This window comes from Strix uralensis, chromosome 1 (genome assembly GCF_047716275.1).
Source record: "Strix uralensis isolate ZFMK-TIS-50842 chromosome 1, bStrUra1, whole genome shotgun sequence".
Classification (NCBI taxonomy): Eukaryota; Metazoa; Chordata; class Aves; order Strigiformes; family Strigidae; genus Strix; species Strix uralensis.
Window position 1 is genome coordinate 64,947,379 of NC_133972.1, and position 17,896 is coordinate 64,965,274.

At 46.3% G+C, this 17,896-nt stretch overlaps 1 protein-coding gene across 2 annotated transcripts in view; it reads left to right on the forward strand.

Annotated features, from left to right (window-relative positions):
• Positions 1 to 1,736: 1,736 nt before the first annotated feature.
• ACVR2B (activin A receptor type 2B) overlaps positions 1,737 to 17,896 on the forward strand; it is a 101,860-nt gene continuing 85,700 nt past the window's right edge. Inside the window, exons 1-2 of one of the 2 annotated variants that reach the window (XM_074869301.1) lie at positions 1,737 to 1,836; positions 2,281 to 2,478. In XM_074869301.1, the coding sequence (XP_074725402.1) occupies positions 2,427 to 2,478 (52 nt within the window). In that variant the 5' untranslated portion in view covers positions 1,737 to 1,836; positions 2,281 to 2,426. Of the gene's footprint in view, positions 1,837 to 2,064; positions 2,479 to 17,896 lie in introns of those variants that run through there. The other variant, XM_074869300.1, reaches the window with a different exon arrangement.

Here is a 17,896-nt window from a genome sequence, read left to right on the forward strand (position 1 = left end):
AGCCTCCAGATTAGAAAAAAACAAACCCTACCTGTGAGTGCTTGTTTCTGAATAAATAGGGATCACCCCTGACCCATCCCTTTGACAGACACATCTCCTTCTTATTTTCTGTCCTTGCTTTGACTAGCTGGGTGACATTACCCACCTTGCTTTTTCCATGCCATAGACGTGCCCAGCAGTAGCTTTTCGTGGGCTTGGTTTTGCTGCTTTTTGCTCCAAAAATTATATTCTTGAGCATTTTTTGAAGCTTTACCAATTGCACTGCCCATCGGCGCACACATTAGCTGTACCTTTCCCCCAAGAGTATCATGTTTAAAGTTGCAACCACTATATTCCTGCTGATGTACTCCTCTTATAGTAAACATATGAATGAGGTATGATACCATGAATGATACTATTAATCAGTTTATTGCAACTACACCTAGGAATCCCATTCACAGTTAAGACCTTGTTACGCAAGTGCTATACGTACATAAAAAAAGTCTCCAGCTTCAAAGAGGTTATAAGCCCTTACAAAAGCCTCCTGAAGTTTCCTGTGAACTTCTCTTACTGTAAAAAAATATACATATTTCTTCTTGGAACAAAATGCTTCCAGAACTTTTTAAAGGATGATTCATATTTACTCTTATCTCCCTCCAGAGGAAAAAGCAAATGGTTTTAGAAATATTTTCAGCCTTACTCCCCATCGGAGAAATTAGAGGGAGCTGACCTGCGATTCAACGCTGTGCGCACGAGCTCTGCCGCGTCCGTGGCGCATCCCTTTCTCCCGATGAGTCAGTGGACCTCGCAGACCCGAAGTCTTGGGAATGACCCAACTTCAGCATCTTCCCTTCCTCTTCCTTCCCCTTAAGATTCCTTTGGTGCTCCCTAATGCCGTATTATTTAGTTATAATTAAAATAAATTGTGGAGACAGTTCAATTCCTGTAACCCTGGCAATAGAGAAAACCTTATTAACCCTGAAACGGCCTGAAAATTGATTCTGCTGAGGTGCCCCTTTCAGCCCTGGCACCCCTGGACGCTCCCTGAGCCATCTGTCCTGCAAGGTCCTGGGGTCACGGGACTTTCTTGGGTGCAGGGGGCTCCGGGGCAGGCGGGACACGAGCGGGGAAAACACATTCTCACCAGTGTGGAAGAGAAGGAGGTTTTTTTCTACAAGGATACGGCTTATTCCTACCCCCGCGGAGGTCCGCGCTGCTCTCTCCCCTGGGAAGGTGGCGGGCGCGGGGGGTTCCCCCTTTCTCCGAGAGGCTTTCGCCCCGCACCCCTCCTTCCTCCACCTCTGTCCCTTCCCCACCCCCTGCCCCTATTGCCCCCCCGCCTCACCCCGGCTCTGTTCGCTGGAGGGGCAGGGGGGCGGCGCGGGCGGTGCGCGGCGCTCCGCGGGGCGCGGCCGTGACGGGCAGCGCCGCTCCCCACTCAGCGGCCGCGGAGCCCCCGCGCCGCTCCGCCCCCCTCCAGCCTCTTTGTATCAAACATCCGGGTTTCCCCCGCTGGCTCCGCTTTGGCTTCTCCCTTTTTTTAGAAGCCATTTTGGACGCTGTTCAGGTTTTTTTTTTTTTTTTTAATCATTAAAAAAAAAAAACCCACAAAACAACAAACCTCCCCTTTCCCCCCCCTTTTTTTTCCGCCTTTTTTTTTTTTTTTTTCCCCCTCCCCTCCCCTGTACATGGCAACTCCCGACCCAGCCTCTGCTCCCGCCGCCCCCTCGCTCCGCGCCCCGCGCAGCCCGCGATGCCGCGGCGCGGCCCGCCGCCGCCGCCAGCCCCCCGCCGCCGCCGCTCCGCGCCCCCTCCGCGGGCTCTTGCCAGCCGCGCAGCAGCCGCCCTGGATGCGGGGTCGGTAACCTTGCAAAGTTTCGATGCCGCTCCCCCCCCCCCCCCCCTCCGCCTCGCTGGGAGCGCGTCTGCGTTGCACGGGGAAGCGGAGGGGGGGCGGTGGGGGTGTTGCGCGCCTTGCACACGGCTGCGCGTGCATTGCGCGGGGGGGGGGGGGGGGGTGAGGGGTGTGCGCGCACGCGGGCGTGTGCGTGTGCGCTCGCCCCTGCTGCTGGGGGAGCCGGAGGGGCTGGGTTGGGAGGAGGAGGAGGAGGAGGAGGGGGAGTCGGTGTGTGGTGCACGCCGCGCTCCCAGCACAAAAGCCCAGGGAAAGAAACTCTTGGAAAGCTCGGAGCAAACGCCGGGGCCAGGCAGGAGCAGGTCGAACCGTCCGGGGCTGTTCCTCTTCACTGGATACATTTTGCAACTGCGAAGGAATTAAACCCGATATTATTTTTTTTCCAGGATTTTTTTCTTCTTTTTTCTTTTTAAGAGAGAGAGAGGACAGAGCCTCGCTTTTCTCCCCTTCTTTCACTCTCTCGATCTTTTTATTTTTATTTTTGCTTCCCTTGGGGCTAGAGAGGCACACGAGGAAAAAAAAGTAAAGGAATATGACTGCTTCGTGGCTGACTTTCGCCTTGCTTTGTGGAACTTTCTGTGCAGGTAAGTGCATTTCTGCGTGTTTACCTCCCGCTCGGGCTTACGGTCGCCTCTCCAAATGCAGAATTGAATGGGCCGTGCAATTATTTGTAGCCACCCTCCAAAACAGAGCAGAGCAACCGGCGAGACTGCAAACTGGAGAATAACCCCACCGCTGCGATCTGCTTCATTTTCTTTATTATTACTAGTATTTGAGGGTTTTTTTTTTGCTTTTCACCCCACCCCCCCCGCTTCAGTTTTCTCCCCGCTCGCAGGACAAGCCTTCCCGTGCTGCTTTTTGTTCCCTTCAGGCAGCCTGTGGGAATTAATGGCAATGTAAACACCGCGCGATATCGAGGAAACTTTACAAAAATAGGCATTTACTTCTGGGCGGGTGCTGCCGGAGTGGAGTGGGGCGAGAAGCCGGGGAGGTTGCGGGGTGGAGGGGGGAAGAAGTTGGGAGCAGCGGGAGAAGACCTGGGGGTTGCTCCGAAATGGTGCGGAGCTGCTCAGGTAGTGGCCATGTGTGCGCCCCGCTCCTGCTGGGCGGCGGTTGTGTAACCCGGGAGGGGGGGATGGAGGGGAGCCCCCCCCTCTCCGCACCGAGGGGGACCCCCCACGGGACGCCGCGGTCCCGTCGGGCTTTGCCTGTTAGCACGAAACGAGCCGTTTGGGGCTGCCTGGCGCTGCGGGGAGCTGGGAGAAAGTTGGGCAAAAGGGGGTGTGCGGGGCGGGGGGGGGGGGGGGGTGCCTGGGGAAGCATCCTTCGGGAGGAGGCTTTTGTGGCGCGGGGGTGTTTGTTTTGTATGTTCTTCGTCCCATTTATTTTGCAGAACTGGGCTGGCCCCCAAACTTCAGCTCCAGCCTGCGGGGTGCGCGTTTTGCCGAGGGACGCGGGGTGGAAGTTAGCCGAAAGCCCGGGCACGGCCGGGGGAGCAGGAAGGGGCACCCGGGCAGCGCTCCGGGGGGCGGGGGAGGCTCTCCATGGGGTCCCCCATCCCGCAGCCCTCGGGAGGCGGGAGGGGTCAGACCCCTTGTGCTTCCCCCACCCCCAGCACTGAAAACGCGGGGACGCTTGAAATCTCCATGCTCCCCACTTTCCCTCCTTGTTTCGATTTTTAAATTATTATTTTCGCATTCCTTTTTATTATTGCTGCCTATTCCCCAGGAGAAACCGGGGCGGCAGCAATTTTGCTCCTTCCCCCCTCCCCTTGCCTGGTCACCACGACCCCCCCTGATTTCCGCCCCCCCCCCGGGGCTGAGCCTGCCGCCCCTCGCCCCGGCGCTGGGCAGTAACTTGTTATGTTACCTCCATTTCCCAGCCCGGGGCGGGGGGGTGGTGGCTGGGGGTGTCGAAGGTGGGGGGGCTGTTTGTGGCCGAGGGCTTCCCGGGGGCAGGGTGTGGGAGGCAGCGATGCTGCGGCCGTGCCCTTTCCCCGCTCCGCGATGGGCAGCCGGGGAGTTTCCGTCGGCTTTGCCATTGCGGCTTCATTGTATTGCAAGGCGGGGGGGGGGGGGGGGGGGGGTTCCCCGCGTGTGTGTGTCCCTCCCCGCCCCGGGGAAGGGGCTGCCCGGCGGGGCCGGGGCAGGAGCGGGCGGCGGAGCCGGCCCCGGGGCGCTCCTGCAGCCGGGCTTCCTTTGTTCCGAGTGCCCATTAAATATGCACTGCCACCGCCTGCCTTGGGCATTATAAACAGTGCCATCGTCTAATTATTTTAAGTCACACCGAAAGTGTGTGCGTGTGGGGAGGCAGTAAAAAGGGAGCGGGCAATAAAAAATAAAAAAAAAAAAAATTGATGGTGAGCAAAGCCAGCTTGGGGTTTTTAATCTGATCGCTGGGACACTTGTACGCAGCTTTGTTTCCATGTGTTAGGAAGGGGGTTGTGCGGGCTTGTATTTACATAGCAGTGCTGAGGGAGAGCAGGTATTTTGGAAGAAGCAGGCGGGGGGGGGGGTGTGTGTGTGTGCCATCAGTATTCGTGGTGCTCGGCGTTGCTATCATCACAACAGCTCTCTTGGCTGGAAAATTCTATTATGTGCATAAAGGAGATTTATGGGCAATGTATTTTCTTTCCATATATCTTGGAATCCTTTTATCTCGGGTGATTCAATAAAAGAGATGGCTTCCGGGGTATTTTTTTGTTTTTGTTTTGGGTATGGGATTGGGTTTTTGTTTGGTTTGGTTTTGGTTTTTAACCTGATCCTATGGCTGTGTGCATATAGTGGCAGAAATCTAAGTTGGAGGAGAAGAAAACATTGCTTTAAAAAAATTAACCCTGAAAGCTTCTTAAATGTATCACGTTATGAAAAGGATAATCTGATAGGGCATACCTATGCTGACTTTTTGTCCCTCCTGAAAATACAATAAAGAAACCCCAGAAAATGAATATAATTCTGCTTATTTGGAAAGGTCCTCTTGAATCATTAAATCGGTGCATTAGCAATTCTGTAAATCCCTCCCTCTATTTTAAAGCCTTTCTGCCTTTCTTGTGATATTTATGAGTATTTATCAACGTGATCTTCATTGTCCAGTTTTTCCCAAAGCTGTTAAGTCAAAAAAAAAAATGAAGAGAACAACCTCAAATACCCGAAGTTGCAATGTGTTGCTGGGATTCATAGCACCGGGCTTTGCTTGAAGTATGTCTTTTGTGTGTGTGCACGTTAGGACTGTGTGAAAGTGGTGGGCTTTTCGAAAATCGCTTGACCTCCATTGTTGATGCTTCTCATAGCTACCTTGGCTAGCTGTAACAAAGCAAGCACGGGCTGCTATTCTTTTTAGAAAAATAAAAATCTGTTATGCTTAATTTTTGGAATACTGAGGATTCATTGAGGAAAACATTATGTTCATTTTTAGCCCTTTGTTTGCAAATTTTCTGCAGCCCAAATGTTCAGAAATCATGTTTTAATCTATGAGCTTTAGAAAATACAGAAGGTGTAAAAGGATTTGTCTTGCAGAATGCATTGCTAATGCGTTTTCCCAAGCCATTACATTACTTTTATTTTGGTGCAAGTTTAAGTAATGTCATGCAGCAATGAACTGTGCTGCAAATGGTTCTGGTCTGTTCTTTCACTGTCTTGTATGTATCCTCTTGTGCTTGAGAAAAGGAATAAAACTGGCTTCATTAGCTTGCTAATTAAACACAATGAAGTGCATGGCCCAAGGTTAATGGCAATGGCCTTTAAAAACACAAAACTCTTGAACAGGTGTTTGGGATATATTTTTTTTTTTTTTAATCTGTCATCAAATCTAGATAATTATACCACTGAGATAACCATTGTCACAGTTCTGTGGAGAAGAAAATGCTATGTTAGAGATGCGAGTGCGCAGTGTATTATTTTTAGTGGCATTATTTATAAACACCTCTCCAGGTCCTGCACAGCCTGTGGTTTAACTCCCCCCTTCTCCCCTCTCCATTTCAAAGTATCTTCTGCACCCTCCCTTTGGTGTAGGTTTTTGTGGCTCAGACAGGGTTAAAAATTCAGTATCCCTGGGCTGGAGTGAGAGTCTAACCCGAGCTTGGGTAGTTAGCTAAAGTGTACACACACTGAAATTTCTGCCATTTCTTATGTCTTTGAGCAGCCCATCCAGGATGTAGTGCTCCTGCTCGCTTGATGAGATAGTAAGAAACAGCTAATTAAAGCAGAGGTCTCTTACTCCCCGTGTTTGAGCTGTCACCAGCCCGCTGTCCACTCTGGTCTCCATCAGCTAAAACACGCTTGTCAGGTTTTTTGTGCTTTATGTGACGCAACAGTTGTGGACCTCCCCTGCTGCCACTGAATAGATGGTAGAGAAGAAAGAAACAGGCCAGCCTCACTTTTTTCCTTCCTTTTTTTTTTGTTTGTTCTCTCCTTCCCACCATTTTTCCCCCTTCCCCACAACGCACGCACTCCTTGCTTTGCAGATCAACCTGGAGGGTTTTCCAGATCTGGGAAGCAGGACTGGCACACAGGTTGCAATGGAAGAGGGGAGGAACATCGGTATTGGAACATCGGTAATGGGATGACAGAACCAGTCCAGGAATCCCACAGCTGTGATTTGCATTGTGCCTGTCCACGGGATGGGCTCCTCTGCAGAGGTGTCGTGGGTGTAAAAGGAACCAAGGGATGTTTGTCTTAATTTACCAAGAGCGAAGGAGGTGAATAGAAGAGATGGTTTGAGGCTGGGCACCCAGCAAAGGTGTATTTGTGTGCTCTGTCCACAATGGTGCCTGTTCCTAGAAAGTCAAGACACCTTTAAAATAAAGGAATAGAAGTCAAAGTTACTCCACATTTGGGCCTTGTAGTGAAAGGTGCTTTGGCTGTCATATTTCAGGGCTTACTTTTAGAAGCATTTCTAAAAGTTAATACTAGTTGACCACGTGGAGCTGCACTAGAATAGTCAGAATGAAATGGGGTTTTAGTAGCACTGCATCTTTCAAGCCCCATAAAATATAACGCCGTTCTACCAAACACACCCAGGACAGTTATTTTGAGCTTAATGTAGTAGCTGTAGAGTAAAAGTTGTGGAAGTGACTTGATAACCTGCTTGCTTCTGGCTGTGCGTGGCCAAGGCAGGGTAATTTGTAAGATGCCCCTTCTCTTCTCTAGGGTGCACTGCACGCAGTGTTGGTGGCATGGCCTCTCCTTACCGTGCCTCCCATCCCTCGCCTGGAAATCTGTGTATCCAGCCCCATCAGCCAGTGCTGAAGAAGCGTTGCTGTAATTTGGGAAGGGTGAAGGCAGGGGAGAGAACCTGGTTGAGTTCAGTGGTAATCGAGACTCAGGTGAAAGCCCTAGTGGGGTTTTACCCTCAGCTTTGGCAACCAAAGAACTGCTTATGCACTGAAAAAGTCTTGCGAAGGCAACTCTTAGGAAGCCAGGGTTGCTTGGTACCTGCTTCAGAGTTGGCTTTCTCTTGCTACTGGACTGAAGGAGTGGTGTCAAAAAGGCAGCAGTGTTTTCCATGTTCCTTGGTCAGCTGCAGGCAGCAATGCAGGCAGCGTGGTGCCGTGTCTTGGCACTACCGCAGTACCCCGGCTCCAGCGCTCTCACTGTAACAAAACATTGTGGGAAGTTGGGAAATGGGAACCACAGAGTGTAATCTCTGTTTTAAAGAGGTGTTGTCTTTCTCTTTTATCCCTCCTTGGCCTTTGATTTTAAAACTAGCAGGGGGGTGTGATTTTCTTGCCTGGCCAATAGCGCTGCCTGGTTCTGAATTATTCAGTGTAGCACTTGGCATTCTGCACCCTGTTCCCACTTAAGCTCTTTTTCGCCTGTTCCTTCATGTGGAGATTTTCACATCAGTGAAATTGGATGTGTTTGAGAGGTGTTTGTGGCCAAAGCATTCACCAGTGTAAGTTCTCCTCTCCCCTGCCTTTCCCCTCCATTAACCACTGAGGATCAACTAATGTCTAATCTCATCTCTTCATTATTACTTCATTCTGAAATAATTTTCTATCTCTTTAGTCATTTGTTCCTTTAAGGTATATTAAAAAAATATACATCACCCCCCCATCTTACTTGTAAGTTTTCTTGGAGCTACTGAAGTCAAAGGGGCAGAGAAGTAAATTAAAGATAAACCAGTTTGCATTCTGCAGACCCAGCACATTTTATGCTTAGATTTGAATATAACCATTGGTCTATTTCACCAATTTCATGTTCTTTTCTCTCTGTCATCTTCCTCCTTCACTATGGTATAGCTTCAATTCAAACTAAAAGTTAAGAGCAGCAATTGTCAGTGTACACTGTAAAATAGTAATATGCTTCCCTCTAGCACACAAGTGCCTCTTATTTTGCCAGTATTTGAGTCTTGTTGCTCTGATTATGTTATTGCATGTGGCATTGGTCCATCATGCTACTTAAGAAAAAAAAATGTTACTTATGTCTGGGTGCCTTGAAAAATACTGCTCATCTTTTGCAAAGTGCTGTTTGTGCAGAGAGAAGGTCCCTGCCCCAAAAGTACTGAGCAGAGGGGCCAAGCATGAAAAAATGTTACTGTCTGCAAGTGCTCCCTGCTGCATCGTGAAGTGGCTCACCCAAGGTCACACCAAATATTTTGTACCTATACTGAAAAAAATAAGCTGCGTGAGGAAACGTTTCTGTATTGGGTAAAATCAGGCTTTAACCTGTGTGCTCTGGCCATCCTATGTGATTTTTTTTTTTTTTTTCTTTCCTTTTGGTGACTTTGTTTGGAGGTGGTTGGTGTGTTTTCACTCTAGAGAAGATCCTTTCCTCTTAGGTTGGGTTGCCCACAGGCAGGGGCCAGCTCATGCATATAGGTATGTAAATTAAAACATAAAAGAAACACAGCGGAAGGATCCAGCCTGTTTGTGCTCTGCTGGAGGAAGATGCGAATTACCCATTTCTCATTAATAATTCTGCAATTTCCAGCTTGGTGTGCCATTTCATTGCAGATTTGGTTTCGGATTTTAGGGGAACTCTGTGGGCAGGAGGTTGCTCGGAGGAGGGTGTGGGACTGGGTGTTAGCAGGCGGCAGCCTGGACCTGAAGCACCATTTTTTGACACACTGATGGGTTTGGTAAGCAGAGGGGTATTAAGAAGCTGAAACGAGCCTGTAAAAATGTTTGTACAAGAGCTGTTAGAAATAAAACTGGTATCTATGGATGTTTGCATCTTATTCCTATAGTCCATAATTTATGGGATGTAACAAAAGTTTACGAGGTATTCCCACCTCTTCTATGGCAGGAGGGACTTCTCTAAGATCTTGGGACTCAGTGGCAGGGCAAGAGTGTTGATCCCCATCTTCTTGGGTCCACACCTGCTGCTCTGACCACCACATTATCCTTTTTTATCCACTTGGAATTAAATTTGCTGGGAAAAATACAATGTTTTGATAATTTTGTGAAACCAGAGGTATCATTTTGTTTTCTTTCTCCTATCTCAGTCTCATACTAATAGATCCATGTATGAGTTCCTCCTCTTTAAATAAGAGTGAAGCATGTTTATGAAAGATGCAGTGCTTTACAGTCACAACTGCATTAATTTTCATCTAAGTGGATACTTGTGCAAATTAAGATATGGATTTTGAACTTGACTTTTCATGTCTAATATGTACCCTTGTGTGACGACAAAAGAAGAAAAAGGGGCTCATGGGAGCAATGGGGGTACATTAATCCTCCTCCACTAAAGATGGAAATGGAGTGTATTGCTGTCAGTTTTATAGAGAAATAAACAAAAACTGGTAGAGATGAGTGTGTCTCTGGCACTTTCCAGACCAATCCCAAATCCTAGGCTTGTGCTGAATGAGCTCCAAGCCATGGCAAAGGTTGTCATTTTAAAAAGTCCATGGTAGCTGACACTGCCCTGTAATGTCATAAGTACTGTGACTGTCTCTACCCCTTTTTTTTTTTTTTATTTAAAGCTTTCCCCATTATAGAACTTGTCTTCTAACTGGTAGCAGAAGTTTAAATTTTCTATGTGGTGCCTGTAGTGCTAATGTAATGCTTCTTCCTAATTTATTGCTCCAAGGTGTGGGATTATAAGCCTTTGAGTGGATGAGAGGGATGAAGTTAGCTCCATTTGTGCCTGATCTATCAAATGGTCAATCTAGTCAGCTAACCCTTCTTTCCTCCAACATTATCTATTTAAAACATCTTGTGTAATGTGTGCAACTTTTAAAATTTGACTTTTAGGAATATTTTGCTTATACGTGATTTACCTCTGCAGACAGTTTTGAATTCCTGGGGAGGGAGGGATGCAACTGTGGGTCTGAAGTGAAGAAGTGTTCAATCAAGCTCTGTCTCCTCTTTGTGACTTTTTAAAAGCATTTCATAAAATGGGGGTATTTTTAAGCCCTTTTAGCACTGTTCTCACATTTTGCAGTCTCTGGCTTGCTTCTGCAGAGTGGTAGCTGTTGCTGCAGTTTAGCTGAGCTGTCTGCAAACTCCCCTCTCCAGTCACCCTATTTGCCATCAATACTTTCTTTTTCTGGGAAAGGAGGGCATTTAAGCTTTGCACAGTTGATATTCAGGCCTTTCTCTGAGGCAGCAAGCTGAGCTTTATTGTAAGGAGACTATGGTGCTGGTCTTGGAAGAGCCTGTGAGCTTCATAGGCACTCAGGTATATGTAGGCATTTGCTTTGCTTCAGACCTGTACGCTACTGCATGGATTTGCAGAAGTCCCTGTACTCAACAAAGGGAAACTGCAGTTGACTTGAGATGCAGCTGCTCAGCAAAGTGCAGGTTTGTGGTTATCTTGGTGGTAACCTTGTCCTGGCAAGTTCACTCTTGGGACAACCGAGACATGGCAGTACAATCTGTGAATGCATGGCTCACTTGTTTCTCCAAGTCTTTATTTTTCTTTCTCCTGTATAACAATTGAAATGCAGCAGGATTTATATTGCTGCTGTAGTTCCTGAGAGTAATTAATGGGTTAATGCTAATTCCCCTATATATGTGCAGGCTGAGAAATTCAGTTGTCCTTGGGTTTTCATGGTGGGGAGTATCCAGTTACAGCTTGGTGGCTATTGGGTAGCTCTCGGGTGCACAAAAGTTTGAACTCGGAATCCCTTGCTTTCACATGCACCCGCAACTTATCAGGCACTTTTATTTTTATAGGAAAGTCTCTGCTAAAGCACATGCCTATGCCTGGAACAAGGGATTTTCCTGAATACCTATTGCAGTTGCACTGGATAACACTCATCTGCTTGGCTCCTAAAAAGCAAGTTTGAGGTGGTGGCGATAGGTAACTGTTGCTGACATACCTGAAGCAGTTCCCGGCTGTGAAATTTCTGATAAAGCTTAGCACAATCCGAAGGAGAAGAGGAGGGTGATGGTACATTTGATGCTTGGCACTGACTGACCAGGATGTCGACTCTGGCTGCCGGCAGGCATGGTGTGGGGTTGTGAGTGCCCAACTCTGGTGATACTACCAGAGCCATAGCATCTGTAGCTGAAATGCTGTGTGTGTACCCTGGGGTGGGGATGCTCTCACGGGGTGCTCTCTGCCACAGAGCCACATCATCCATGCTCCTTGGCTTTTTTTGAAATACTTCAAAGAAAGACAAACGGTCTTTTAAAAAAAACAAACCAACAAACCAAAACACAAAAACCCCAATAAACCAAAGCTCGCGGAGATGAACGCTTTTATCTGATTGCTGCTGTTTTACTGCCTCACTGTTACAACAGACCTTAGTTCCTTTGTCAGGCTCCTAGAGCAACTTTTTAAAGTGAAAGTGTGAAGCAGGGGCCTGTAGAAAGGGCGGGCTTGGCATGCTTAGTTATAGCAAGAAATTCCTGTGTAGATTTAAATCACCTTTTAGAGTCTTTGAAGCAACATGGTGGCCCTCCGTTCTCAATTTTCAGGCTTCTTTACACAGGCGATAAAGAAAAGCAAAGCCTGATGGAGCATTTCTGATGAGCATGCTTGCTGTTGCTGGGCAGTTCCCCTCGTGGGTGCAGCTTGGTGGCACAAAGCTCATTCAGCCTGAATTTTGAAGGTGATGGATGCCAAAAAAAAAAAAAAAAGGAAACAAAAAAACCCAACCCCCCCAACTGAACTTACCGTCCCTGCAAGTGCATGTCCCTGCGGCTGTCGCCTGGCTGAAGCCCTGGCACCATGCCTGTTTGCATCAGCAGGGAGTTTGGCCCTATGCGTCCGTTTCTGGGGGGGGGTACTTTAACATTTATATTGTACCTGAGATAACCGGGGAAGTCTTTTACAGATAATTTTTATGGCTATAGATAATTTTCTGTTGATAGCTTCTGCTGTTGTCTAATGGGACAGAGTTAGTGCTGCTAAAAGCAAACACGAGAAACCTTTTTTTTTTTTATTGGTAATAGAATTTCCTTTCCCATGCAATCCTGTACAGATCGGCTATTTATTATGTAAATAACAGCTAAAAGAAGCCCTTCCAAGGTAACTGTAAGCCCCAAAGGTAAATGAGATCACTCCTGCCCTGTTAGATAAGTGAGATGCAAGTGTATCTGGCTGTGTAACTGTGTCTATAGGCTCCTTCTCAATGAATTGCTGATGAAAGAAGAAACCTCGAGCGAGGGACGCACCGTTCTTGCAGCCTGCGCTTGAGAATCGCCCCGTTGATGTCCCCGATGCTTTTTGTGCATGGAAATGATTTCGAACCAGCTAATGTGCAAAACTTTGAAGTGCGGTACGACAAGATAAAGTCGGCTAAAAATAGGTCTGACTATGAAAGCCAGGCGAAAACTGGGAGAGGGGGGAGCTGAGGGTTGTTTTACAGGCATTGTTGATAGAGTTTCAGGGTCCCGAGAAGGGAAGATGAATGTCTTTCTGTTATAGTAACAGCTGCTCTCTGTCCATCGGGATCTAGTGTTTGCTGATCCAACTCATAATAATTAAACAAAAGAGTTATTTCATAGCAGCCTTGGTGGAGGGTTTGTGTTGGAATTTTATCTTTCTCCATTTAGACTTTTCTTCATCTATTAAAGAAAAATACAAAGTTAACCTCTCACCTGGACTGTGTGTTGCCTCTTGTCATACACAGCAAATTACTACTGTGAGGAAGTTAGCTTTTAACTGGGCATTCAGAGTTATATTTATAAAAAAAAATTTCAAACTTTCACTAATGCACTTATCCTTAAAGAGCTCTTCAGGGTTTTTGTTTAAATCCCTGAGCAGTTGGGTGACTTTGAGGGATTGTTAGTATCTCCCTAGTGTGGCCATGTAATGTGACATGCAGATTTCTTTTCTTCTTTCCCCTTATTTTTCAGGGAAGTCTCCCCCCCCCCCCCCCCATTTTGAGACCCAATGGCTAGTGTGAACAAGCGAACAGCTTCAGAGGAGTCCCAGATGCAAAGTGTAGCAGAGTTTCAGGAATGAATCTACATCGTGGGACTTCATTCCAATGTAGCTAATTCTGCAAAACCCTCTGGTATGGGTCAGTCTTAGAGGAGTCACAGAGGTCCAGAGCAAGGCAAAACTTAGTTACTTGGTACCTTCTTGTGTATTCAGCCACAATTTTTCATACAATTTGGGGTTACATCTGTACTCCAGAATAAAACAGTCCCTGGCCAAGTGGTATGGTGTGGCATGGCATGACACGACTGGTTCCACGTGCTTCGATTCTCCTCCGACCCGAGCAGGATGGGCACATTTGAGCCCTGTCCCTGTCCTGTCCCATCCCTTGGGCATGGGTTGGGAGAAGCACCGTCCAGAGCCGTGTCAACAGTTCCTCCTCTTTGCACATCTCTCCTGTCATTTTCTGTCGCCAGGCTCTGTCCCTGCGGAGGGTTTCCAGAAGATTGCATTTAGAAATAACTGGTTTGCAACTATTTTTCATGTCATTGGCACAGCTTTTTTTTTTAAAAAAAATATGCCGAAGCTGCCATTCCTTGAAGATCACAGTTTGAATTTATTCAGTGCTGAAGCACCACAAGAAGCAACCTTAAGCCCAGGGCTCCTATTGCAGGATCCTTTCCCAGGTCTTAATGGGATACATGCCTCCATGTAGCTGCCTTTTGAACCCTGTCTGTTAATTTATTACCATTTACCCTTCTCTGAAGGAGAATAGGCCCAGTTGGATGGTGAGGTTAAAACCTGAGCTGTGCTATGTTTATATTAATAATTTCCACTGGTGAAATATGGATCTGAGACTTTCCTCATTCATTTAAACCTCATAGTTAATAGGCAGTAGTGGAAATGTACCATGTACATGATTATTGCAGTGACCTGATTTCACATGCATTTCTGATCTAACGTCTGTTTAAAAAAAAAATTATATATAAAATTGATTTTGGGAGCCCTGGGAAGGAGAAGGAAACCATTTATTTCAACCCCCAAATTCCTTTGAGCTGTAGAAACATTGTCAAAGTAATTGTAGCCTTTTCAATTTTTTTCTGTGTAGATTTCTTTCTGTGTAGTCTCAGAAAAACTGTGCTCTGTTGATGGATGTCACTGTTTTTTTACTTGTGACAAATATCTCCCAAGGTATTGTTTGAGTGATGTAAAATTGGTTCATGTGTAAAATTCCAGTTTTTCATGAATACTTTATCATGGATATGTGTATGCCAGCTTCTTCTGGATTAAGGTGTTATACCTTTGGTGGTTTGCTGCGGGATATCATCTTAATCATTTTTGCTGTAATTTAATCATCTTAATTAAAACTGCATTGCATTGTGGAAAGTAATTTGGGTCTGGAGAGCAGTGGGTTTTGTATTTGTAATTTTTTTTTTTTTGGTCTTGTTAGAAGATGGTAATGGTCTTGGCAAGATTCTGCTAAAAATTAGCACAGTGTACAAAAACTCATGTTGCCAAGTTAGTACAGTATTTCTCCAGCTAATTGTGGCCTTGAAGGGTATAATATAAAAGGTCATCTTTGTTAGTGAACTGCAGGCTTCTCCTGCGAGACAGAAATCCATGTCCTTATCAAGGATGAAATCTTGGCTCCTTGGTTACACAATTGAGCTTTGCTATAATTTGGACATCATTAGGCTCTTTATTAAAGCAGCAGAACACTCTAATCAATCTTGGTGCTTTGCTTTCTTAAACGTACTTCTGTAGGTGAATTTGTGTTACAGCTTCCCTTTCTTTTCCTCCTTCACAAACCCTGCAAAGGGGAATAGTCTGAAGATGAGGTGAGATGAAAAGTTGCTTGTTTCCCCTTTTTGGGGTGTTCTTTACCCAGGAAGTTCCCATAAGTGGCAGTGGTTTTGAGAGCTGGGATGTTTGACGTCATCGTCATCTTGTGTTGAGAAGAACCAGGAGGAGACCATTCTGGAAAGAGCAGCCACTCATTTTGGTTTGTGATGTTAAAGTTAAAAAATACACAAAACTTCATAAAACCAAAATTTAATTTTAAAAGTGGTTCGCATTGCTTTTCTTTTTGTTTAAATCCAAACAAAAAGGTTTAATTTTTGGGGGGGTGGGAACCCCAACCCAAACCAGAACTTTCTGTGGCACACGGTCCTGGGGCAGAATTGTGGGAGAAAGGGAGTTTTGTGCTTTTGCCCCTTTTTTGTGGTCTGGGTCTTGTTTTCATTATGGTTTTAGCACTCCCAGGGATGTATTTTTGTGACTTTGACTTCTGCATCATAAAACATAGTTGGTGCTTACCATCTCTTTGTTTGATTGCTGTTTCTTTAACCAGCAGGATTTTTCTAGTTGGATAGACAAATGGGTATTTCCTGTTTACTGGACAGTTAGATCTGATTTTGCACAGCTATGAAAGTTAGACCCATGCTTTAGCAGAGCTTCCTTTGCAAGGTTTTGGAGACTGTATTTTGGTGCCTTTCATCACCTATATTTGGGTGGATAATGTCCTGGAAGTGCCTGTGTCCTTGAGACACTCACTGGTGTTGGAAATGTTTGCAGAGGCAGGAACCAGCAGTATCGGATCATCTCTTACAAAGGACTGTCTTCTGCAATATCCCTGCCAACTTCACTTTCATACATCTTGAAGAGGGTAATCCAAGAGTACCACCCCAGTGGGATGTGGAAGTGCTGTTATTTGCATGCACAGATGAGGACCGAAGAAGGGAGATACGGTCTATGGGAGCCATGCTCAGACCCCTGGTGGTGTTTGGGCAAGTTAAAAGTGTGTGGTCACTGATCCTCAAAGACAGGGGTTTGTAAGTGGACCTCTAGATCATCTCAGTGTTCCCATGCTGGGAAGTAGATACCTACAGTTGTTGTTATTTTGATAATATACCATATAGATGACTTCACCTCAAGCAGAGATTCTGTGACAAATGTGTAGCTTCGCAGTCGGTGTATGTGCTGTGGCTCTGCTCAGAGTAACATGTTATGCCTTTAAAAATAATTAAAAACTGGAAAAGAGACTGTGTTGTGCTTGTGGATGAAGAAAGCTCTGTCCAAGGACTTTTGGCATCCGGCAACTTCTTTTCAGGAGTCCTGCTTCCCTTGAATTTGCTAACCAAGGGCTCCCAACCTCATGCTGGTACCACCATTAGCGGCTCCTTGCTGCATGTGTGCAAGCCAGAGTGCTTGGTGGCACTTGAAATGGGTTATGCACCACCTCATTTACAACCCCCTGGCTGATACTTCCCCAGTTTCTAACAGATACATGTGCTCTTCAGGAGCAATCCCCAGGTTTTGCTGGTTTGTGCAAAAACTCGCTCTTTGAGCAATTATGAGAACGGAATGTTTCTACTCTGAAAGGGTGAGCTTTCTTGGGCTGCAAGTTTTTAATGAAAGCTTTAGGTTATGAATGTGTCATCATCTCATTACTGTTCCTTACCACTTGGCGTCCTGTTAGTCTATGCTAGTTTAACTGTCTCCAGCCTGAATTGAGTGCTGCTTTCAGTATTTATAAACTCTACAACTGTTAAAACAAACCAAGCCTCCAGTTGCAGGAATGGCAGCAAGGTTGAGGAGAAGGAGTTGTCTCTAAGGAATATAGTCTGTTATATGTTGGGTATAAATCAACCTCTGACTTGTGGGTGTTGGGAGGAAAATTTCCTTGGGGACTTGTAATCCCGAATCAGCCTCCCATAAATCTGCTTGGATCTTCTCCTGAAGTGTGTGGCGGTACTGGAGAGCTGATTGTGGATGTAGACCGTGGACCTGGGAGTATGAAATACTACTGCTCCTTCTCTTCCATCACCATGCTGGACGGACAGGTCTGAGGAACAGATTATTTTCAGTATGTTAGAAGTGATAAGTTCATTGTCCTGTTCTCTCCTTCCCTTTCTCTCCCTCCCTCCCTTCCTCCCAGTAAAGCCTGCAGACTTTGCTTTAGATATTGGGAATTGAAAGCAAACCACAACAAATATAGCTGCGTTGGTTTTATTTACTTTCTGGGGTTTCAGGTGTGAGAACGCACATTGGTTGCATTTTTGTGCTTTTTGTATTTCCTTTCCCATTCCTTGAGGGCTGCAAAATATTTTTCTTTAAATGGAAGGTGATGTTTAACATCTACTAAACGTCTCTGAGGGATGAGTTTGTAGCAGACAGAAATCCAGGTCTTGACTGGGTAGCAAGAAATCCTGGGAAGTGAGAACAGGACAGGAACTGAGGCTGCCATATCTGCGAGGACAGGTTGGCTCTTGCCAGCTGGACATGATGGTGTGTGAAATTTGTCATTGCACGCTTTGTTCAAACAAACTTTTTGTCTTTTTGTGGTGTCACCCAGTTGCTAGCAGCTCTCTTAGTGCTGCAGGTTAAGGTACTGCTTGAAGGATGGGTTATGTGAGCAGCTCTGGTCCTTCAGGGGCTTTCCGTGAAAAGCAGAATATGATTGATGTCCCTGAGCTCTTTGTAGTAGGTGAAATCTTCCCCAGAAAGGTAAACCATTCTTTACAGCAGCTCTAAAATGTCATCCCCACACTACCCTAGCACACCACCAGTGGTTAGGGCAGCTTTATTCTCTTCAGTTGCCTGGTGGGTTCACTGGCCTCCAGATCCAGGAGGCTGCAGGATCAGGCACCTCCTGTAAGATGTGGGACTTGTTCATACATAATGTTGGTCACCTCCTCTTCATTGCTGCATCCATCCTGGTTTGCACACTGCT